The following is a 26068-nucleotide window of genomic DNA, read 5'->3' on the forward strand; positions in this document are numbered from 1 at the left end:
GTTTTGGCAGCATATAGATGTGTAGCGTCGAAACAGCTGATGCAGGAGACTGTTTGGCTGTGGGTTTATCGGTGTGAGACACTCTAAATCTCTTTCTGTTTGGCCACTGTACCATACAACACAGCATTTCTGAATTGTTGCTTAATTTGTAGTAATCTTTTGTTATATTTCTGTTTATGTCAGAAATGGGCTAGTAAATTACTTTTTAAATTATTATTAAAATGTTAGTAAAAGAAATGTATGTGTGTATATAATATAATATAATATACATACAACATTGTGTACTCTATTTATATATCTCACTTATCTATGTCATACAATTTTCTGGTTTAATAAAAAATTTTGTTCATTCTGGTTTTAAAATAAAAAAGCGACATATCTACATAATATACAAATTGTATATAATATTTTAAAATTAAAACTTTAATTATATGTGTGTACATTATTTCTTAATTGTTTTATATTTTATATTCGCATTCAAATATTTTTTTACATTTAAATAGAATTTCTAATGTTCTATTTTTTTTTAAATAATGTTACAATTACTTAAGTTTTTGTTTTTAGTTTAAAAAATATATATATCCTATCTATATCATAATTGTATTTTTTATGGCTAAAATAGCTACATAATAGTATAGAATAAAATAATTTTAAATGTAAATGTTTAAAGACATATGTCAATGTGTATCATTAATAAATTATATTATCATTAATATATATATATATATATATATATATATATATATATATATATATATATATATATATATATAAGAATTTGTTATAAAATAATTATAATTTTAAACATAATTTTATAATTTTTTAATAATAAAAAAAAGAAATATTCCATTTGAAAGTTTTAATGTATTAAGATTATAATTTTCATGATTGTACCCTGTCAGATTATTCATAGAGACCAAAATATAAAAAGGGCTCCTTTGGATTGCGCCAGATCACCTTATCAACTTCATAGCAACATGCTCTGGTATTTTTGATGTGTCATAAAACATATATGTTCATATATATTCATATCTGATTCACCATGAATTACTGATCTGTCAAGCAGTATCTATATTAACGGAAATTATATGAAGTTATTGGGTGTTTTGCATTTGCTGTGTCATGATGTGAGAGTGGCATTGATTGACAGCGTGGCTGGTGTGCCATAATATCGCTCTCCCTCCATCACATTTATCATTACAGGAAGCTTAATTAGCTTATGTATGTATTTAACCTTAAAGAGCAGCACCGCAGGGACACGATTCAGCAAGACTAATGACCACAGAGAGATCGACGCACACATTTTCAGACTGGGACCCTCGCTTTCCTCTTTCTCACTTTGATGCTCTGCCTCCCAGTTTCTCTCTCCAAGTGTCACTTCTCCGTCTGTCCCTTCTCAATCTGTTTTCTTGTTCCCACAATGCAATCGTTCTTTTTCCTTTCACTTTCTCACACTCTCTCTCTCTCCAGCCTCGTTTCGTCTCGGTGGGGCGACTCTTTCATTAACGAGCTGCGGGCAGAGGTAATTAATTGTGGGATGAGTGACAGAGACGCCATTAGCTCGGCAGGAAGCGCTCTGGCTGCTGTGGTCCTTAAAGCCGGACGGCGTATCTGCACAGGAAGTGACACGGCGGGCGTCTGTCACCAGCCAGCTATTACGCAGCACCCCTCACGTCTTCAGTCTCGATGCGCAGCAAACAGTGCCCTCGTCCTTGCTTCTCATGCCAACCACTAGCGATAAGCTATCTTGTTTTTACATTAGCAAACACTTTACTGCTAAAACAGAGATGGCTGGGGCTGATATCAAGATTGCATGACGATTTTCTGATAAGAGACTTTTAGAGCCAGTGATCTTGTGCTTTCTTCATGTTTCAGGCTGCTTGTGTCAAACGAATGTCTTTCAGCTGCTGCGATAACAAGTGCTCCATTTCTATATTAAACGGAGGCTCATTCTTTGTGTCTCGCACGGTTAGTGTTGGATCAATACTAACATTTTGGCTTGAGGATCATAGCAGCCTTTGGTATCATGATATCAATGCAACAAGTAAAGAGCGTCAGGCGATATGAAATGAGCTGTCAAAAGATTCAGGAATTCACAAATTGTGCTGTGTATATATAAAATATATCTGAATGTATTGTTTATGGAAACTGCAGAATAACAGTTATAATGTGAATAAATAGTTAGAAATATTTAATAACTCACGTCAATGCACTACATGCACACTTAAGCATATTTATGTTATTTTTTTATTATTATATAATATTATATTTGAAGTGTGTGTGTATATATATATTTAAATAAAATAATACAATTAAAAATATATACAACCCGAATTCCGGAAAAGTTGGGACGTTTTTTAAATTTTAATAAAATGAAAACTAAAAGACTTTCAAATCACATGAGCCAATATTTTATTCACAATAGAACATAGATAACATAGCAAATGTTTAAACTGAGAAAGTTTTTAAGTTTTAAGTTTTTCTGAGAAAATTTTATGCACAAAATGAGCTCATTTCAATTTTGATTTCTGCTACAGGTCTCAAAATAGTTGGGACGGGGCATGTTTACCATGGTGTAGCATCTCCTTTTCTTTTCAAAACAGTTTGAAGATGTCTGGGCATTGAGGCTATGAGTTGCTGGAGTTTTGCTGTTGGAATTTGGTCCCATTCTTGCCTTATATAGATTTCCAGCTGCTGAAGAGTTCGTGGTCGTCTTTGACGTATTTTTCGTTTAATGATGCGCCAAATGTTCTCTATAGGTGAAAGATCTGGACTGCAGGCAGGCCAGGTTAGCACCTGGACTCTTCTAGGACGAAGCCATGCTGTTGTTATATCTGCAGTATGTGGTTTTGCATTGTCCTGCTGAAATAAACAAGGCCTTCCCTGAAATAGACGTTGTTTGGAGGGAAGCATATGTTGCTCTAAAACCTTTATATACCTTTCAGCATTCACAGAGCCTTCCAAAACATGCAAGCTGCCCATACCGTATGCACTTATGCACCCCCATACCATCAGAGATGCTGGCTTTTGAACTGAACGCTGATAACATGCTGGAAGGTCTCCCTCCTCTTTAGGCCGGAGGACACGGCGTCCGTGATTTCCAACAAGAATGTCAAATTTGGACTCGTCTGACCATAAAACACTATTCCACTTTGAAATAGTCCATTTTAAATGAGCCTTGGCCCACAGGACACGACGGCGCTTCTGGACCATGTTCACATATGGCTTCCTTTTTGCATGATAGAGCTTTAGTTGGCATCTGCTGATGGCACGGCGGATTGTGTTTACCGACAGTGGTTTCTGAAAGTATTCCTGGGCCCATTTAGTAATGTCATTGACACAATCATGCCGATGAGTGATGCAGTGTCGTCTGAGAGCCCGAAGACCACGGGCATCCAATAAAGGTCTCCGGCCTTGTCCCTTACGCACAGAGATTTCTCCAGTTTCTCTGAATCTTTTGATGATGTTATGCACTGTAGATGATGAGATTTGCAAAGCCTTTGCAATTTGACGTTGAGGAACATTGTTTTTAAAGTTTTCCACAATTTTTTTACGCAGTCTTTCACAGATTGGAGAGCCTCTGCCCATCTTTACTTCTGAGAGACTCTGCTTCTCTAAGACAAAGCTTTTATAGCTAATCATGTTACAGACCTGATATCAATTAACTTAATTAATCACTAGATGTTCTCCCAGCTGAATCTTTTCAAAACTGCTTGCTTTTTTAGCCATTTGTTGCCCCTGTGCCAACTTTTTTGAGACCTGTAGCAGGCATTAAATTTTAAATGAGCTAATTAAGTGGATAAAAGTGTAAAATTTCTCGGTTTAAACATTTGCTATGTTATCTATGTTCTATTGTGAATAAAATATTGGCTCATGTGATTTGAAATTCCTTTAGTTTTCATTTTATTAAAATTTAAAAAACGTCCCAACTTTTCCGGAATTCGGGTTGTACTTTTATATATCACTTATTTATATCACATAATTGTTTATTAAAATCGTATGCGAGATAAATAAAATGTGTAAATGTTTCCTTATTCTTAATATATTATTTTATATTATTTGAATTTGAATAAGTTTTTTATATAATTTTCATTTTGAATTACATTTTTTATATAGACACTTGAAAATGCATCTTTATAATGAACATCAATTTAATATACAAATTAATGTATCCATCTAATGTGTTTTTGTATAATATAAATATTTGTTTTTTGTGTATGTTTAGGAGTATATATTTGTATTAGAATTATTATTTGTTTTTTTTATAGTACAATGGTACATTTCTACAAACATAATATTTCTTAGAACATTTTTTTTTCCTTTTTTCATCATCTTGGATATTCTTATTTGTCCATGACTAAAATACCAATGTATCGCTTTTATCATGGTACTTTTGGATTACCATATTTATGTACCATGGTATTATTTGATTACTTACCACAACAGCACCCAACCGCTAGGCCACGGCTCAAAATCACATTTCTGAATGTGTCTCTTATCAGTGCTGTCTGGTCAATGATTACTTCAGTCTCTGCAGTGAACTGACGTTTCTATATGAACTATAATTTAAAGTTATATGTATGTGGTTTCAAGTCAGGCTTCATAAAGCACCTTCAGAATATTATCCAGCTCCTATTAACCAATCAAAGCTTGAGAAACTATAACAAGTCCCGCTCCTCAGATGATACAGTTCTTTAAAGCTGAAGAATAAAGTAAAAAAAAAATATCATGTAATGTTTAATTGGAACAGCTCCCAAGTGATCCGGAGACTGAATTTATTTTTCTCTGCACTGAGGGAAGTGAGCATATTTCATGGATTATGGTTTATGAAGACTGAAAATGGGATTAACAGGGTAGAAGGAATGGAAAAACGAGAAAAACGGAGTGAGTGGCTGAGCAACTGACTGCTCTGGAAATTGTATATGTAAGCAACAATTCGTTTTTTTTCCTCTAGCTGACCTCCAGTGAAAAATTGGATTTCTTGTGCATTTTGTGTCTGTGTCTGTGTGCATTTTCTAAATGTGTGGCATGAATTTCTCTCCCTCGGCCGCTCCGGCTTTTTATGTTTCAACGGAGAAAAGTGCTTAGCTGTGTGATAAGCGGGATATGCACAATAAGGTTAATGGAGAGAATGTCAACAGGCAGTAAGCTGCCAGGCCTCTCCTAATGGGCTCCTAATCAGTGCGAGGGAAAAGTCCTACTGGGGAAACAAGCAGCTGCTCGGGTGGCTGGATACAGTTACCGCCACCGCGTAGATTCATAAAAACACAGGCGACGGCATTATGATGTCACACAGGAAGGCACTTAACCTTACTTGAAAGCCAAATGGGATAATTCATCATTTAAGCCATTGTAAATGCAAACACAGAATGTTTTTATTGGACAATGTTTCAGTTTTGCAATGCATTGAAATGAACTTGCTGTACATTGTTTACCACGTTTAAAGGTGCACTCACCAGTTTTGTTTTAGTATCATTGAAATAGTATTATAGGTTTGTGTTCATATTTTACATCAAGCGCTAAATAGTTTTTAAATAGTCGGTTTTTTTCATTTTTATTTTGGCTTTAGTTTGGTATACCAAGTTAAACTGAATTAAACTGAGAAATGGTGTATTCATATTGCAAAAATATGTTTGACCTATAAGAGTTGTACGTCAGTACCACACTGCAAAAACTTATGTAATGCATAAGATAACATCTGCAACTGTGTAACTGTGTAAGATGAGGTAAAACTTGACAGAATTCTAATAAATTTAAGCTCTAAGCAAGAAGACTATTTGTTGATGCCCCTAAAAAAAATCTTAATTCTTACATTTTTCATTCTTAAATGTGTGTCATTTGAAAACAAGACTCAAACTTAATGAAGTTTTTCTTCTGAAGTAAATGTATCTCTTTTTTTTTTGCATTGAAATCTAGACATCTCAAGCTCCATTGTTTGCATTGTCTTGGAAAAGTAAATTGCATGTTTTAATATTTTGAATGTATTATATTTATAATTTATTTATTAAGTCTATCATTTACATTTTTTAAACGGCAAGTGTGGCATCATATGCTGTTGTTAATATCTGTTTAACGACATGCTAATAATTTTGCATGCTTGCAGCCTAGCCATGGAAAAATGTGTCTGTTCCATATTTAATGAAACATATTAATCATAATAACCTCAATAAACAATTCTTCTGTGCGTAATATAGTTCATTAGCCTAACCGTAGGCTGTTTACTGATGCCACCATGGCAACATAGTATGTTAATATAGAATTCAATTGATGTGGGGTCTCAAACAAGGCTCGTCCAATCAGAATTAGAGTCAGAGCTACACATTTTATATGCAGTGTTCCCAGCGTGATGAGTTATGTACTGGTAAACGCTGACATTACCTCAACACTCTTTAGTTAACAAGCTCTTCAGCTTATCTGTAACCTTTAAGCCACATTCAGCAAACACTCCATCCCTGGCTTGTTTAATTCATAATTAACTAGTGATTGGAGCTTGTTAATGAGAACAAGCTAACTGACATAAAGAGGGACAGGGCAGGAAATGTCTGCAGGGTGCAGTTGCCTTCAATCTGAGCGGAATATACACAGGCAATGAATGTTGTTAACAGGTTTGTTAAGAGAAAAGATGGTGGAGGTTTCTAATTGGCAGCAGAAAACAATCAGCCAAACTATATTTAAGGACAGTTATGTTTGTAAAATTAATGGTGTATGGATGATCAGTAGAAATGTCCAGATCCGATCACGTGATCGGAAATCGGGGCTGATCACGTGGTTTAAGACTCGATCGGAATCGGACGTTACCTCCCGATCAGGACTCGGATACATATAATAAAGATGTGAATAAATATAGATTTAAACTCAAAGAGACAGGATAGTCTGCGGATGATCTGGTGTTTTATTCGGACCCAGAATAAGGCGAGATTAACATCACGGAGCGCTAAACACTCCTGCAGTGTGCGTTTCATTCATACTCGAAGCCAGAGGGCGCTCTCGCGCAGAAAGTCATATCAGGAAATTCCTAATATGGACAAAAGCATCCAGCTATCGCTGTATGAAAACAGCTATTTTCACAGAAAAACAGAAACTTTTGGAAACACGAAGACATTAATATACGATCACGACAATAAATTGTTTTTCAAGTCATCTCCAGCAGGTGATAAATAAAGTATATGAACAATGCAGTGCTGATTGACATAGCATTTATTACAGGATAGAAACTATTCTGCCTTATGTGATAAACAGTTTTTGTAGTATATATTATCATTAATATTTGTTATCGTCCAGCAGTTATAGATTTCTAAGCCAATTAAAACTAGAAATTAGAGAAAAATTAAAGTTGCTTATACTGCCATTCAGGAGTTTTTGAACAGTAAGCTTGTTAATGTTGTTTAAAGAAGTCTCTTCTGTTCACCAAGCATGCATTTATTTGATCCAAAGTACAGCAAAACAGTACAATTTTGAAATATTTTTAGTAGCCTATTTAAAATACCTGTTTTCTATTTGAATATATTTCAAAATGTAATTTATTGTACGTCCTGGAGCATCCTTTATTCTTTTTTTATGTATTATATAAGTATCGGATCGGGACTTGGTATCAGTAGATACTCAAAATCAAATGACTCGGACTCGAGGGTTAAAAAAACCTCAGAAAAAAAAAATCAGACTGATAGATCAGTCTGCAACCTTGCATTTAAATTTGAATTTCAATTCTGGCATCATGTCTGCTTCCTCGAATTGAATCCTAATTCGGTAATTGGGTTGTAATTTAAAAAGTCTGATTTAAAAATAATCTGAATTTGTGTATTGTCACAGAAGATACTACATTTGATAACTCAAAGTATGCTCTATTATTATGCAAGTGTGGTATGAATGCAGTCCATCTGATGCATACTTCTAAATCTTTGTGGAAGTAGCAGGTAATCTGGTATTTTATAGGCATCAAGTCATACTGCATAGTATACTGCATATTCAGATAAAATATGTAAATGTATTTTCCATACTTTTTTTTTAAATACTATACTACATATACTGGGAAGCAGGGAGTGTATATATATTTTGCAGTTCTAAGCCACGTATCGCACAGCTGCAATCCTTTTTCGGTGACTTAGCTTTATGTTTTCTCATTAAATACACCCATCCTGAGTTTCACCTTATCAGAGTCGCTTTCTGATGCCCATGGACAGTGTATTTGTTTACGGGCCAGTCGTCTGGAGTAATTTATCATTTGTTCACTGTTGTCATCTTCTGCAGAACTAAAGTTGATTCATTGTGCTCATTTTGCAGTATGAAGGCATGCTATCCTTCCTCTCGCAGTAGTCACCACCTGTGTGCAACCTCGTGCCTCCACAGGGAGTAAATCCTTCCTTACACACACCTAATATGAAAATGAGATTTATTGTCGCACTAATATGCAAACCTGTGCAGACTGATGGAGGTCCGGGTTAAATAGTTGCATCATTGTTAAGCATGCTGCTATTTTGGCTCGGGTGGACGGTGAGCTGGGCGGCTAGTGGCTCTGATTTATGTCTCCTCTGCCTGCAAATTGCTTTTACTGCCACCCTGATTATTGTTCGGTGTTAAATAGATTACAGATCATCTGAAATATCCTCAGATGCACTACTTGGAAGGATAAGAGCTGGCTTGCAACCGACACCTCTTTGCACCCGTCGATAAGTGATAATAATCAATCAATTAATGTGGTTTGTATAAACAGGAACCTTGTTTCTCTCTCCAGATCGTGCTTTGCATGTGTCGTTGTTTCTGACCTGCTAATATGTCTCAGGATATGAGACTCGTTTTCCGTCAGTGTGATCAGAAGTCACGTCAATATGGGTGTCTTTGATAAATGCTGCAATCGGTTACGGATAGAGAAGACCATAATGACTCTTCTAGCACGACTTGACATGCAGGACTAAGGAAGATATTCATTTACCGCTTCATCAGAGTGATCTGCAGAGAGAACCCGTGCTTCGTAAAACTGGAGATGGATGCAAGTGCTGTGTAATAGGGGTTTTAGCCTCAGTTTGCTGAATTTTAAGTTATTCCCGCCATAATGGCCTCGATTTCCTTTCTTGGTGCATTTGTGTGAGACTGAATACCACGTTTGTAGGCAAAGTTTCAGTCGAATAGACGTTATTTATCGTCCTTGAGCTCAATAAACTGGAATCAGTGTCATTTTTGGAGTGAAAGTGGAATCAGTTACGATATTTATGAGTCGGGATTGTTTGTGCTTTGCTCTGAGACTGAATTATTACATAGTCTTTTTTGTCATTTTCAGGGTTGCCCGCAGATTCTGCCTAGCAGCGACATCCTGGTACCGGCGGGGATTGTTCGGCCAATCACGTTGCGAGCTCGGAACTTGCCCCAGCCTCAGTCGGGACAGAAGAACTATGAGTGCGTCTTTAAAATCCAGGGCAAAGTCCAGCGTATTCCCGCGGTCCGTTTTAACAGCTCCTGCATCCAGTGCCAGAACACTTCGGTAAGAACACTTCATTTCTAAGACAACAACTCTGTTTCTCATACAAATACGAGTAGTGGCTATTAGTGCAGGAAAAATGGATTTTATAGAGCAGTAGCAGAAGTTAACATTCTTTAGTAATGGCAGAATTTCTATTTTGTTCTCCTGAACATGGGATGGAAATGCTGTGAATTTTGTTTTGTGATATTTTAATCGCTTGCATAAATTAAATTCACAGCTTGAATGGGAAAAATATCTAATTACTCCCAAACTGTGCCACATTTGATTATCAACACACAATGACTTAAATTTGGGTCTGCTTGTCACATTTACTTGTAGTGGATATTATAGTGCATATAGTCATGTTTTATGGTATGACAACATATGGGTTTGGAATGACATAAGGGTGAGAAAATAATGACAGAAGTGTTATTTTTGAGTGAACTATTGCTTTCAGTATATCCTAAATAGCAACCATGTCATTTATTAATCAGCATATTTTTCCAAGCGTAGCCGCCCCCCAGATGGCATCTGAATAATTGTCATACGAACAGATGCATTGTTTTCTCTCATTATATTTGGCTTTGTGACATTATTATTCCATTTAAAAAATTAGCATGAGCTGCAGATCGTCGCTTGTAGGGCAATGAGGTGGTGATGAATTTGTCTGAAGTGTGCTGAGAAAGCCAAGGTGACTTCTCGCTGGATCATAAAAAATACGAATCTTTATCCGGGTAAATCACCAAAGACATCAATTTATAACTCTGAAAGTGTTGTTTTCTCAATCCCAGTGAAAAATGGAGCATGTCAAGATGCTGACATTGAGAATCTCTTTCTCTCTCTCTCTCTCTCTCTCTGTCCTCCCTTTATGCAGGCGCTTGCCGTCTTTAACCCATCTGATTGTCACAGTAACCTCAGGGAATCTTGTAAAATAATTAGCTAGTTGCTGAACGTGCCTCGTAATGTGGCACGACAGTATGGCCCAGCGAAAATGGAATGCGGTGAACCCCGATTTGCCACGCTGGAGGAGACGTGTGTGCCCTTTGACCTTTGTACCCTTACGGGGTCAAAGGTCAATCCACTAGCCCGTGCCCTGTGACAAGACAATTGATGTCCCATAGCAATTTAATAATGAGGATCACGTCTGTAGCGCTCGCCCCGGTACTGGATTGATTGTCGTCCTTTCCAGAAATGACACATGCTGCCGTTCGAAGGTCTCCTTGCAGGACCCAAGTGCAACTGTTGTCCTTCCATCTGTTTTGACTCATCTCCTCCTGTTCATCAGTCTCCCTGTCTCTGACCCTCACTGCCGTCTCTGACAGAGCTATGCATTTAAATTGGAATTGAAACGTAGCGACTTGTGCAGTCTAAACACAGTCTCGGATCTGAAGGCATTTAGATGCAAAGTGAGTACTCCGGCCGCCTGTCAGTGATGATGCCAGTGCATATTGACTATGTGGAGGGCAACAGGTTTTTATTTACTTATTGCAGATGAATATTGACATTGGGATTTCTGTGCAGGTCTTTTATTTATAAAATCTCGCAAAACCAACAAATTCCCAGCACTGAACATCCCGTGTCATAAGTGGGTGTGATGCGACTTGCCTGTCCACACTGACTGCAGAACTGTTACACAGCATGACGTAAATGGATTTCTAAACAACGGACAGAGTTTTTAATATGTAAGAGTAATAGCTTTATATGACATGGTAGGGCACTACATATTGATTTCATACAAGGTGCTTAAAGTGCTTTTTCAAATATAAGAACTGAAATTCCTTCTGTTTTTTTTATTTTTTATAAATCAAGGGGTGCTTAAAGTACACACCGATGCAAATTTTCACTTGCATTTGGCACTTAGCCATTGTTCATTTTGAGCCATTGTAAATTTTTACCTCTTATTATTTGCTGTATAAGCTAAGTTTATAGTTCGTATAAGGGCTATTATAGTTTACTAAAACTAATAATAAAACTAAAAACGTTAAATAAAAAAACACTTTTGTTACTTGAAAGAATATATATATATATATATATATATTAGTATATATATATATATATATTATATATATATATATATATATATTAGTGCTGTCAACGTTAACGCGTTAATGCATGCGATTAATTTTTGTCTGGTTTAACGTGTCAAAATATTTAACGCAATTAACGCAGCATCCGTATTTTCTGCCATCCGTTGGCTAGCTTTATATTATATGATCACGCTCTTATTCATTTAAATGCTTTTAAACATTTCAAGCGCGGCAAGACAAAAGAGAATGCGCTGTCTGTGAAGGCCCTTATGTGACACACACACGTACACACACACACACACACACACACACATACAATGCATAGACAGGGCGCCAGAATCCAGTTCTCTTAAGCGCTTGAACTAACAATAAACATCCCAAAGTGCCAGTTTTGTCGATTATCCTCATAAGAGCAATCTTAAATGATTTATATAAAGTCTAAAATGAACAAAAAGAGTTGTGAGAGAATGAGGCGAGATCCATAGACAGTATATAAATGGTGAGATCCGCGTGTCTGTCTGCTCTTAAAGGGACAGCAGCCAATAAAGCTTCCTGTCAGTAAAGTTAAAGAACAAAGGGAACAGAGAAAATGACACGCTGCTCTTGACTAAATAACTTTTGTAGCTTTAATAAGGATTAACTATTTAATTTATAGTTTATGCAGTGCAGACTGCATATAACTTTGATAACTTTATTAAATTTCTGTATATTTCCTAACTGTTAAGACAGGAAGGGCAGGAGTAAACATTACATTTTATTATGGGTTTATGTTAGCATTGTTTTAAGTTTACTTAAATTAAAAACTGTTATATTTTTGAAGCCTAATAATAAATGTAAAAAATAAAATAAAAATCAGTAGCTGTATTAATATCAGTAATACTGGCCTTCATTCATAAAAAGATGCCATTTAAACAAGTATTTAAAATATACTGTCTTTGTTGTTTCTACATTAATTTGATTAACTGTGAAATTATTACATAAAAAAATATATTAAAAACGTACAAAAACATTTCTTTTTTATTGCGATTAATTGGGATTAATCACAGAAAAAATGTGTGATTAATCTAGTTAAAGTTTTTAATCGATTGACAGCACTAATATATATATATATATATATATATATATATATATATATATATATAATTTCAGCAAATTGTCAAGTCAACATTTCACATTTTCATTAGTTTAACTTGCAGTAAAATGACTAAGACATTTATTATAATGAATAAAAACGGTTTTAAAAATAATTAAATAAATAGAAAATGACTGACAAAAATACTACATAGTAACTAAAAGTTTAAATCAAAATGGAAAATCTAGTTCAAAGTTCAAATTATTAATAATAAACTAACAGTAATCTAATGACACAAAAATAACACATATAATCAGGGGTGCACATAAGTGGTCCGCAGGTCCGCATGCGTGACCAAATAAAAAAATGCTTTATATAAATATGTTCTGACAGCGCATTTGCGTACCGACATGGTTGACAGCTGTTAATACACAATTACCATTTTAGATCACAAACTGTATTTTATAAGTTTTATTTTCAACCTGAAAGCATAAATCTAGGCTATGCCATGCCATTTTCAGAGCACAAAGCAAAACTGTGACATTCATCCCCTGACACTCTTTAATCAGAAGACAGTGCTAAATCCGGAAGCGCGTATACTTATGCCGCGTTCCAGGCTACCCGTAACCCGTGTTTTTCCAACCTTCTACCCGTGAAACTGCACTGGAACAGCAGTCAAACCCGTGACTTCCCACCCGTGAACTCGTACTAGATAGATGTACTCCGAGTTACGAACTCTGACGTCACATAGCCTGCGAAACAACAATGGCAGCCTCTACGGATAATATTGCCTATGGATGCAGTGTTTACGCAAGTGGTGCACGTTAAAAAAAACGATTTTAGGACAATATAACATTGCAATAAAATGTATAATCTAGCTACAATTGCTTGCGCTCAGGAAGTTTGGTGTGACTTGCCTGGAACGCTATAAAGTCGTGAGTCGTGGTTTGAAATCGTGACTTACGGGCTCAAAAACCTGCCTGGAACGCAGCATTACTTGCCAGCAACCTGCCAAAATAAAAGCCTGCTGATTTTAAGTTTGAATATGATGAAAACGCTTTTATTTATTTATTTTTAGATGCTTTTATCCAAAGCGACTTAAAATTGGGGAATACATAAAGCGGTTCTTCTTAAAGAGGCAAACAAAGAAAGTAGTAGTAAATATATTTTTAAGAAATTTAAAATTAAGACATTTAATTATTTGTATTTATTTATAGACATTTAAAATTTAGCAATAAAGAATTTGATTAACGATATCCTTTGTATATTCCTTGGAAACCCCAAAAATAGTGATTAAAGTTCTTGAAAGACCATGAATTTCATTTTGAAGCATCTGTATGAACGCTGTATATAGGACACTACATGTTAGGGCACACCATAAAAATCGTTCTTTTAAAAGTATTACGTATTGCATTGAGTTACCTCCTAAAACATTACATTACTTATTATGCTACGTAAATTCTTTGTTTTGTGCCTCTTTTTTTCTCAAATGTTATTGCTTTTGTTAGTATTTGTCATCTTAACATAGTTTGCTTGCCCTGTATACAGATTGTGGATTGGCAGTCAACATCATTAATCATAATGGGAGTGAGCTAGCTTTATCATGTTAAACTTGTGTTCTGTTGTCTGCTTGGGGCTACATTATTATATTGTTGTAAACAGTAAGGTTTTCAGTTTTATTTCTATGTTGTGCATGTTCCCATTCAACCAAACCTAAAGTGGTGTTTTTCTGGTAGATGGCTAGTTTATGTTGCCATTTTAACTTACTTTAACTTGCTCATTAAGGTTGAACTGCAATGTTTCCAGATAAGTTCTGCCTCACTGGGATGGGAAACCAAACCCTCACGTTTTCACAGTCACTTTTCATCGCCTCCCATCCCCCCTTTATCTTCAATCTCTTTGTCTCTCACCTCATTGTAGTATATGTGTTGGTCTGGACATGCACAGATTCATTGATAGCCTGATTACCAGTGACACAGTAAAGAAAAAGCATATCATCTCTCTCATGACATGCATCTTTCCTGAATAGCAATCGAACATCAGCGAAGGCCTAATACAGATTACACTGACTCCCAGGAGAGTGTGTCATCAATTGTCCGCCACTCCCTTCCTCAGCACCTGTCCTCTCTCACACACACTCTCACTAAAGGCAGTGAGAGTCAATCAATATGGCTGTCATGGCGAATGGCACCGCATAGTCTTCTGGGAGCCAACGGCAGGTGACTTTGAGGCCGCGGGGTCCATGCTAATGAAATTGTGAGTGCCTTCGGATGGGCAATGGTGAATCAATCAGTTTCATCTTCTGTTTACACATCACCTGAGAACGTGTATGAAATGGTCAGCTATTTTTTTTTTGTACTGTACTCTATTTGTGTACTCATAGGTAAAGTAAATAAAAGAAAGATTAGGTTTTGAAGGTTATTTAATATGTTGTTCTCTCTCTTATGCTTTTTAAACTTCAATTCAACATTAGATTTGTGCTCAATCATGTTTTTGCTGAAGTCATTTTTAACTTGAAGTTTTTAGTTGCTTTTTGGTTTTTATTTACAGTTTATAAATATCAATGATGTGAATTAATTTTTAAAAAAAAAATTATTTATTTATTTTAGTGGACAAAAAGTTTAATGCCATATTTGTTTATTTACAATATTTATTTATAAAAGTTTCTTTATAATTATTATTTACTATTATTATTATAATATCTATGTCAAATAGATATTAGTGGATAGTGCATTTGTTTCCATTTGTTAAACTTATTTATTTTGTTTTATATAGATTTAATTGAATAATGCATTTGACTTGTGTCCACATGTCAGTTCTTTTGTCATCAGTTTTTTTTGGTTTGTTTGTTTTTTAGTATTCAGTTAACTAAAATGCATAACATGCATAATGCAAAAAGAACTAATTGTGGAATATTAGCAGTTGCTAACGTTACACACCTGAGAGAATCATAGTGGTCTTTATTGATCGAACAGTGTTAAAGACAAAGGCACACAAGCTACTGGTGTTGTATTACAGCTAGTTAATCTGCTCTTATCTTGATGTAAGTGGTCTCCCTTAGGGCATGTCTCTCGCTTGCGCTGGAATTAAAGGGTCATTATTTTTGACAAAAATCAAGTTAACTGGCCCTGCATTCTCCCTAATTTCTCGGCAGTTTCCTGTTCTTGCCTCACCCTAAAATTTGGACAGCTGCCTTTTCAGTACCTCACAATGCTGCCATTGTGTGGCTTTAACATCAGATACACTACAAAGAACTTTACTGTACTCTGCTAGTAAAGTATTGGGAAAGCTGATGGTTGCAATAATATAACAACAAGCTAATTGTTCTAGCTAATAAATTAATCAATCGGTATGTAGTCATGGTGTCTGTGGTGAAAATGGTAAAAGATCAGGGCTAGTCACCAAAAAGTCCAATTCATAAGCTAGTTGAACAGTTTAATCATGTTCAAACATTTAATGCTAAACAATACTAAAAGTTGGTTGGACAAAGCTAACCAACTACTTGTTGATCACTAGTCATGATGATATCAACTAAACCCCCAAGTCACATAAAATCAAAGCAAAGATGGGATTTTCGAATGGTGTGCCTCAGGGACATGTTATTGGTCCATTTATATTTCCAAAGATTTTATTATCAGTTATAAACAGCATTTACTCTCAAGAAAACATATAATGTACCTAAATGTTTTGAAACCACATTTCGAGTTGTGTAAAACCACAGCTGTTTTCTTATCTAACCCTATGACAGCCTGTCAGTCATATTTGACTATTTCTTTTGTTCCAGGTTGACCATTTTTCTATTGCGTGGCACTCAAGAATCACTAATGAACAGCTATAGCTTGAGCATAGGTTTTGATGCATCATCTGCTCATGGCTTGACAGCCAAAAGATAAATATTCTCAGCTCTGCTACAACATAATAACCACCTGCTTTCTGTGTGTACTTTTAAAATTGTATTATGGTCATGAAAAAAAAAATTCTGGAATGGGTGTGATTTTTGCTAGGCTGATGCATAATCCAAAGAAATTCACTTTTTTTGTTCAAGAAGAGAGAGGTGTGCAAAATACTCCAAATGAGTCCATGAGCGTAAGTGTTGCTAAGCACCCCTGACCCCTTAGCGACAGGCACCGGGAATGTTACCAGGGAAACGTACTGCCAAAGGCCTTTTTTACACAATGCCCAAGTTCTGAACCAGGCTCTTGATGGAGAGGGCCCTCACAAAGAACCCCATTATCCTCAATGCAGGGTAGAGGAAGCTTTTTGAATAAAAACACTTACATGTTATTTTTGTCAGGCATTTTGAACCACCTCACCCTCATTATTCTATTATTCTTATCAAGTGCTCAATCAGGCATTAGTTGTTTTGTACTGTACTACCGAGAGGAACATGTTTTAACGATCACCTGGGTTGCATGAAAACCATAAATGCCTGACTACAGCCAAAAAAGTTTCTTAGGTAATCTCAGTTACTTGTTCATGGCGTTTCAGTGCAGTCCCAGGCGTGGTTCTTTAAACTGTAAATGCTATTAGGTTGCTGTGCGTAAGCATGTGGGCCTTATTAAAATAAATTGATCAACTAATGTGGTGATCAATCCACTGTATGTATCCCAGGCTTAATGTATCGCATTAACTGCTCCCTGAGCATTTCTCTGTGTATTAAGAGGCTCAGCTGTGCTAGAACCTCCAAATGAAGAAATCCCTCCAAAAGTGATGCACCAATAAAATGCTTCAGGTCAGCATGCTCGGCTCATTTACGTGTTCCTTGCGCATCCATGTGGCCACCTTTCCTTTCCTCCTAGCTTTAGGAAAACTTAACCAATTATTTCTTTCAAGTGGCTCTTGACCAAACCAAGTCACATCATAGTTGGACTGACAGAAGCTGTATCTTTTATCATAACCCAGAATTCCCCTCTCCCAACCTAGAAATTAGCCCATGACGCAACATTCGTTGAAGTGAATTATATGCTGTTATTACTGGACTGTCGTTAGTAATGAGATAGCTATGATTCAATAATTAGGTTACCGTAAAGTAATGCTGCGCACACAGCAGGCTCATTCTGCTCATACCATCGATGCCGTTGTGTCTTTTTTGTGCTGAGTCTGGTTCAAATTTTAACTTAATTAAATGTACAGGTCCTCCATCATTAAGTTATATTGATTTTCATTCTGTCACTCGAAGGAGACGTCAGGTCAGCTGGAGCTGAGCGTATCCAGAGAGATGAGGTCTATTAGTAGCTAGGTCTATCTTTTAAATAATAAAACCCTATTAAAGACTAAATACTTAGTTCCACAGCGTTCCACTTGAATTAATTGCAAGCACTTAATTTCAGGAGAAGGCTGATTTTTAGAGAAGCAGCATTTTTTGCCCCTGAGTCAATATCTCTGGTTATTCATCATAGCTGCTGCCATAAACGGTAGCACCATATTAACTTAGCTCCAATAAGTGGATTATTGAGCACCCCAATTTTCAAGAGTGGTCTCTTTAAAAACCCACATGATATTATAGCCTTTGATTAAACATGCAAGTGGGATTGAAATGTACCCCAAGGATGTGTACAAAGCTAAATCAAAATGACAAAAATGGCCTTTATTCCTGTAAAAGCCATCCTGGGTTGTGTTTTGCATATTCAGGGTGGCTGATAACTCGAGAACGGTTTTAGATTACCTTGCTGTTGTTTGCCAGTCATTTCCAGTGAGCCCTCTGACAGAACCAGGCCAGGCTGTCTAAACATAACACGCTGCAATACAGTGGGAAAACAAGCTGGAGGAAAATCAATTCACTACTGGCAGAGATAAGCGGTATTGTATGGACAAACACAAAGGCTTCCTCCCATTTACACGTGCAGGCTAATCTTCTCAAAGCAAACATTTCAATGGAGGAGAAGCAATAAACAAGAAAACTAGGGGTGTCCCTGACCAAGGATTTTCATAGTCGAATCGGAATTTTCGAATCTTGCCGATATTCGACTTATAGTCGAATCATATGTTTGACAAGAGTCAAGTCAGACATTCAACTAACATAATTACTGATGTTAACACACAGGGAAAATGTGTAATAAACACCTTGCGGATATAAACGGGGTAAATAATGTTTTATGTTTTGATTAACAGATAGCTAACACTTAACGTCGGCGAAACCATAACAATTAACAATTTTTTTTTTAATTTCTTTTTTTTACAGAAGTGCTCTCATTATAACATTAGACTAAAACGTTAGCGGTTAATGTTCTGCAGTGACGCATTTGATTTGTTTTTAATCAGTGGGATTAAACTCATAATTTCATATAGAATACGCATCGTTATTTATACAACATAACGTTAATATTAAGACTTAAAGTCTATTTGCAAAAAGGGCCCGAATGCACATGAACATATCTGCGGGGCTCTGAATGTGAACTCCTTTTGTGGACGCGTTCATGTGGAACAATGTGCAGAAACACAGCAGCTAAACTCAAAAAATTCATAGCATTTTAGTATAATGGTCTTCTCATTATAATAGTATATATATAACAGTCCCAGTCATACACTCTTAGAAGAAAAGGTTCTATATAGAACCTTAAAAGGTTCTATCAGGCGCTACGTATTTGGAACCCCTAAAAGGTTCTATATAGAACCGTTTTTAAGGGTTCAATCAAAAGAACCCTTTAGGGTTACAAAGAACCAGGAAAAAGGTTTTATATGGAACCTTTTAGGGGTTCATTCATTATCATTTATTTTGTCCTTTCCGGATTAAATATTTAATATAATATTTAATATAACATGAATACTGAAAAAAGCACACCCAAAGTGCATAGAACTAGTCATTTATTTATATTAACAAAAATAATTACTATTACAGAAAGAATGCTACTGTAATGTCAAATACTCAAGGCTTTAAATGTACAAATCAACCTCAAAACACCAACCATTTAAAAAATCTCATAAATAATGAAAATAGAGTTTCACCTACATCTACATATTACAAAATAAGTCAATTATAAAATTACATTAATCTATCACTAATAAATAATGCAAATATACAGATTCATCTAAATTCCCATCAGGGTTAGAACAACATCAAGTACCTCAAAACTACAAATCCATATTAATATAACTCACAATGGAAATATACAGATATAGAAGTACTTCAAATCTACAAATTCATATTAATATCACTCATGAAGAATGTGAATACATAGATTAAAATTCAGATCAACATTTCAGGACATCAAGCACTTAAAATCTACAAATTTACATTAATATCACTCATAAAGAATTGTAATTACAGATTCAAATTCAGATCAGCATTTCAGAATAACATCAATCGCCTCATATTTACAAATTTACATTAGCACTATTCACGAAATATCAAAGTATTATGATAATTGTACATTTTGAGCACTGGGACAGACAGTTTTTTTTTTTGGCTTCTGGAGAGTTTAAGCAGGTATTGCTCAACAAAATTCATCATGTGAGTGATGTGCTTGGGGTATTCCACACTGAATATGAAATAAGTAGCAAAGAGGCACTCCATTGCCTCCATCACATCCATTTCTGCGCTCACAATGTTGACACCCTCCATATTGATGCTGGCTCTTTTTGCATGGAGGGGGTTTGAAGCTTCATGAAAAACTATAGTCTGAGTTGGCTTTACTGATTCCTTCAAGTTGGAAAACATATAAATTATTTGTGAAATAACTTAGAATCTTGCAAACTTTCTTCCAAACAATTAGGGATGTGACTGACTATTTTTACCACAGTGGAAAGGGCCAATTCACTGGCTAGGTTGCACATGCAACTCACAAACAATCATGACCACAGAAACTTCGTGATCAATGCAATATTCATTAATAAAATAGCTTGGATAGCATACTGAAAAACTAAAAAGCAACAATGTATCTGTTTTTGATTTAACTAAACTTGCAGCTTGATTATTGAAGAGACACTACACAAACATTATACACACATGCAGTTTCTCACTTTCTCTCTGTTGTTAATTTAAATAAAAATGCTATTCGTTCAAGCTACATCATTTCTGTATCTGATTTAAAGCATGCAGAATGCTAGATCTAAAGGCCGGTTGCTAAAAAAAATGCATCAGTAGTTTTTTGCCTCTTTCATCTAAATTGTGCAAATGTTTTTGTGAGAAACTGAGCAGCCCTCTCTCAATTTTAACATCTTTGTATTTCTCCTGATATAAAAAACAATTAACTGTCAATAAGAGTAAAACATTCTTAATTAGAACATTATTCTACAAGAGCAAGACATTTTTATTTAATTTTATCACATGCAATCAAGTGATCGTGGCTGTCAATTCTTTAAAATGATGGCATCTCAAATATCTGCTCATCACAATGAACGTCATACAGTTTGGAACTCAAGTTCAGATAATTTTCTAAAAAAGACATTGCACACAGTTTGGGGATCGCGAATCATTTGAGTTAGTTCGGGAGTTCGGAGCGGGTTCGCGAATCATTTGAGTCAGTTCGGGAGTTGGGAGCGTGAATCATTTGAATCAGTTCGCGAGTTCGGAGCGGGTTCGCGAATCATTTAAGTCAGCTTGGGAGTTCGGAGCGCAAATCATTTGAGTCAGTTTGGGAGTTCGGAGCGGGTTTGCGGATCATTTAAATCAGTTCGAGAGTTCGGAGCCGATTCGCAAATCATTTGAGTCAGTTCAGGAGTTCGGAACGGGTTCGAGAATCATTTGAGTCAGTTTGGGAGTTCGGAGCGGGATCACAAATCATTTTTGTCAGTTTGGGGATTGCGAATCATTTGAGTCAGTTCGGGAGTTCAAAGCAGGTTCGCGAATCAAATGAGTTATTTCGGGAGCTCGGAGCGGGATCGCGAATCATTTGAGTCAGTTTGGGGATAGTGAATCATTTGAGTCAGTTTGGGAGTTCGGAGCGGGATCGCGAATCATTTGAGTCAGTTTGGAAGTTCGGAGCGTGAAACATTTGAGTCAGTTCGAAGAGGGATCGCGAATCATTTTAGTCAGTTTGGGGATCGCGAATCATTTGAGTCAGTTCAGGAGTTCGGAGCGGGATCGCGAATCATTTGAGTCAGTTCGGGAGTTTGGAGCGTGAATCATTTGAGTCATTTCGGGAGTTCGGAGCTGGTTGGCGAATCATTTGAGTCAGTTTGGGGTTCGCGAATCATAGCTGTATATGGATAGGCATTTTTAACTAATTTAGTTACTAGTTCTAATTACGTTTGTTTAGGTGTGATATGTGAACTCGTATTTTTTGTTTTAATGATGTGCCTTTTAACAGTATCAAGTATATTCAAAAATCAAACAAATCGTGTCTATAAAGTGCACGCATCTAGGCTAATGTAAAGTTACATGATGAAGTCATACTAGTGCGCGTGTGCATTTTGAGTGTGTTCTTTCACTGCATTATTCAGTGTATTCAAATGCATTTCTGAATACATGTGAATGATCACAAAATTCAAGATATGGGGGTTAGAAATATATAGGTATATATTTATATCATTTTATGTAGTTAATCAATAAAAAAGAGTGCCATTTCAGTTTTTCTCCAAAAATCAGCATGATTAAAATGTGATATTAAGTTACTACAAACAATAATTTAATTACAAATACAAAATGTTGCAGAATAATGTAATATATGAATTATAGCCTAAAGAACCTTTGTGCCAAAAGGGTTCTTTCTTGTCATTATAGAACCTTTTTAGCATAAAAGGTTCTTTGGAGTTGAGTAAAGAACCCTATGGTTCTATATAGAACCCCAATGAACCCTTTTTTCTAAGTGTGTAGTTATTAATATTCTGCATTGTAGTTTGACTTGCTCGCACTGTGCACTGAAGAGATATCACCGTAGTACTACAATAAAGTGCTAGACTCAAAACCAAATGCATCTTATATCAGGTAAATAATATATCCACGATATATATACAACGGCTGAAATGTTTTGAAATCACTTGTACCCTACCTGTTCGAAAAAATCCAGTCTCTGCCTGTGTCAGTTTGAGTCTTGGTAAAGTTTTAAATCCCTGCCGCCAAGATGCTCCTCTGTCGGTCACGGATTATGGAAAGTGAAACATAAATCTATAGGGGTGGTTGGATTTATTCACGCACTTTAAAATATTAATTTGAAGCTTCTTTCTTTTCAGATTCTTACAACTTTATCATAATAGGCTGTATATTAACTTATTGGTATAAAACCGGTAGTTCTATGTGAAATCAGATATTTGAGCTCCCCCATATAGTCAAAATAGCATAATCAATAACACCCCACGAATATTCGACTGTTAGATTGGTGGTCGAATCAGGCTCCTCGAATTAAAGCATCGATTCGTCGACTATTCGGGGTCACCCCTAAAGAAAACACATCATTTTAATGGAAAAAATATATATGTATGACAGTTTAAGTAAGAATTGTTTTACAAAAGAGTTACACATCCGTTCTGGTCGTTTCATCCTATTGGATGAAATTATTAAGCAACAGATAATGTTAATTTGATGAACACATAAATTAACTGACATGGTCTATGGAAAAGCATTGTTTGATATGTGATTTTTGCACCATTTTTTGAAATGCATTAGTTCATTAGGCCTTTTTTATAGCTTGAGTGCATAACAGCCCAACAAATTCCAAGATAAGTTAATGATGTTAAAGTCGTGACCTTTGTGACCTGTATGCCAGTATGCGGGTCGCCTGTATTGACCCCAATTAAGACCCCAGCAGCTGTGTCTCATAGAGATATATGACTGCTGGGTGCCTGGCGTCAACAGGTTGAGTGAGGTTTAGTTCAGCTTTCACCACCTTTTCCACTGCAGAGCTCGCTCGAGTTCCTCCCAGATATTTTTCCCCCCAGAACAGCTGTAGAAAGTCTCTGGCTTTACCGCACACACCACCGAGGGCCATTTTCCACTCTTCAGGGCCTCTTGGATGGCTGGGGAGCGATGTGGCACTGCTTGTTTTCTCTGTTGTGATTTATCTGGGCTGTATGGCTGAGTGAACGTTGATGTAACAGCTGACGTTTCAATCAGCCCTAATGACCGGTCGAGGCATGAGGTTTCGTCGAGGCAGGGTGTTTTTATGCCTTTTTTCCAAAATAGATTTTGGCTTGGCCATAAATGGAAATGCAGTGCAGTTTTCACTGCTGAGGAAGAATGCAGTAAGAATGAATAGCACCGTTTATTTGCACATTGGATACGTTGTTTTATACTGTAAGAAAAAAAAAAAAAGATTTGTAAATAAAGTACATTTTAGAAGAAAATACGATTTCAGTTTTATTTACCTCATAATTTCATGTTTAATTCAATGTATTGCTTGCTGTTTCCTTTAAAATGTGCTAACAATTTCAAAGTGAAATTGTTTCTACACCTTTTTTTTCAGCATACTGCTCTGTAATCATGCAATCAGGTGCCCACAAAATTAAAACACTTTCTCGCTCTAGCAAGTGAATAAGATACAGGTTTTGCACTGAAATACCACATGCTAAACTGTTTAGTGAATTCATCCTTAATAGTAAACTTACTGCACGCATTACTGAAGCAAATTTCTGTATAAATAATTCTGAAAACATGCATATGTAAATTAGGCTGGTTTGCATTCAGTGCAAAAAGTGTGTTGATTTTTCTACTGAAATATACCATATATCAAAAGGTGTTTTCCACATTTATCAGGGGAAACAAAGTGAAAGTGCCATTGTGGTGGTTTGTAATGCTGAAGCCAAAGCTTCTTCACTCTGGTAAGTTTACTCGAGTTCTATTGGAAGTCTCTTAAGCAAGCAGCCACTGATCGATGAGCCTGATCAGCGATATTCTCTCAGGGTTGCGTTGGCTAAGTGCTCTCAGTGTTGTTGCTAATTAAAACCCAGACAGTAAAAACCACCGTCACCTGCTTTCTGCTCCACCTGACGAGCTGTAGCCACATGCTGGCGACACACCATATCTTGTATGTGTTAATAATTCATTTATTTTATATAACAAAACAAAAAGCTTTCCATGCATCTTTAAGTTAAAATTTCTGAGTTCAATGTAGATTATCTATCTATCTATCTATCTTTCTATCTATCTATCTATCTATCTATCTATCTATCTATCTATCTATCTATCTATCTATCTATCTATCTATCTATCTTTTAATCATTCTATCACTATCTAGTGGCTTTTAAAAAATCACAAAATAGTGTTTGCAGAGAAAAAGAAGATAACAAGAAGTCGAAACTCTGTTATCTTTCTTTTTCTTGGTATGGCCTTGGTATGGTAAGTGCTCGTGGAGAGAGCGAAGCAAATGTGTTGTCATCATCTGTAGTCATGCTCTTTGTCAGCGTGATGTTCAGATGATGTCAGTCGTGATTGACCGTGTTTTTTCCAGGAGTGGTGTGGAGTGTGCAGCAAATTATAGATCTGGGTTTAAGTTCATTTCCGAGATATCAGGATTGTTTCAGAGCAGTGCTGGCGGAGAAAGTGTCATGATAACATCATCTTCTGTAGTCGTCTCTTGAGACTTTGAGGTGATGTCAGTGGTGACTGGGCATATTTTGCAAGAAGTGCTGTTGAGTTAGCAAATGATTGTTTTACTTACGGCAAAAAAAATTAAATAAAATTGTAATCGGGGTGCTTTTATTTGCCCCTCCCTTTGTCACACAGGGTAGAGGATAAACTCTTGTTGTGATGTTTTTCTAATATAGATGATGTTTTTCCCACAGTACTGGTATGACGGGAATGAGATGGGAGACCTGCCTGTGGATTTCTCCATCGTATGGGACGGTGACTTCCCCATCGACAAGCCGTCATCCATGCGAGGTAAGAAATCACACACTTCACCTTCAGCCCCATGGTGGCATGCCTAAAGCTAAAGAGAAGAAATATTGAAGTTATCTTCTCTACATTCATTTTTTATTTTTATTCCCGGGGTCCTCTTGATGTGGGAAAGGTGTTACCTTTGTGTAAAGTTCAGTTCAATTCAATTCAAGTTTATTTGTATAGCGCTTTTTACAATACAAATCGTTACAAAGCAACTTTACAGAAAATTATGTTTCTACAATATTTAGTAATAGCTTATAAGTGGTGACTGTCAATTTGTGCACTTAATGCATTTTTTAGCAATCTTAATGCATGTTAATGCATCTTTTATTTTATTTCAAAGTCTGTTCAAACACACTTAGTTTGTCAGGTGTTCTCTCAGTCGCCGTGGTATATTTCAGCCTTTTATAACATCATAATACTGCAGAGGATAGTCTGTCAGCTTTGAACCCGTCCACAACGCTGTCAGTTTGCATGTACCTCAAACACTTTGAGTAGAAAGAGTTGAAAGACCTCCAGGAGCCGATTTCTATCTCTTCATCAGGTGTGCTGTTACAGAGTGTTTGTGCTTTCCGAGGAATAGAGGCGAGAGAGGAACAGAAAGTCACAGCTCACTGTGAAACTGCAGACATACAATCTCTCTGGTACATTATTGGTGTTGTGTGTTTATTAGTGTGTGATCATGTTTTCAGTGGCCTATCATACTGAGCTCAGATGGGCAATTTAGTCTCGACCAAAATCCAAGGTGCCATCACATGTAT

The 26068-nt window shown here is 36.2% G+C and overlaps 1 protein-coding gene across 1 annotated transcript in view; it reads left to right on the top strand.

Annotated features, from left to right (window-relative positions):
- Nucleotides 1-26068, top strand: part of LOC132114871 (plexin A3-like) — a 166432-nt gene that overhangs the window by 107364 nt on the left and 33000 nt on the right. The window contains exons 10-11 of the mRNA XM_059523243.1: nt 9275-9475; nt 25211-25307. Of these exons, the coding sequence (XP_059379226.1) occupies nt 9275-9475; nt 25211-25307 (298 nt within the window). The remainder of the gene's footprint in view (nt 1-9274; nt 9476-25210; nt 25308-26068) is intronic.

This window comes from Carassius carassius, chromosome 34 (assembly GCF_963082965.1).
Source record: "Carassius carassius chromosome 34, fCarCar2.1, whole genome shotgun sequence".
Taxonomy (NCBI): domain Eukaryota; kingdom Metazoa; phylum Chordata; class Actinopteri; order Cypriniformes; family Cyprinidae; genus Carassius; species Carassius carassius.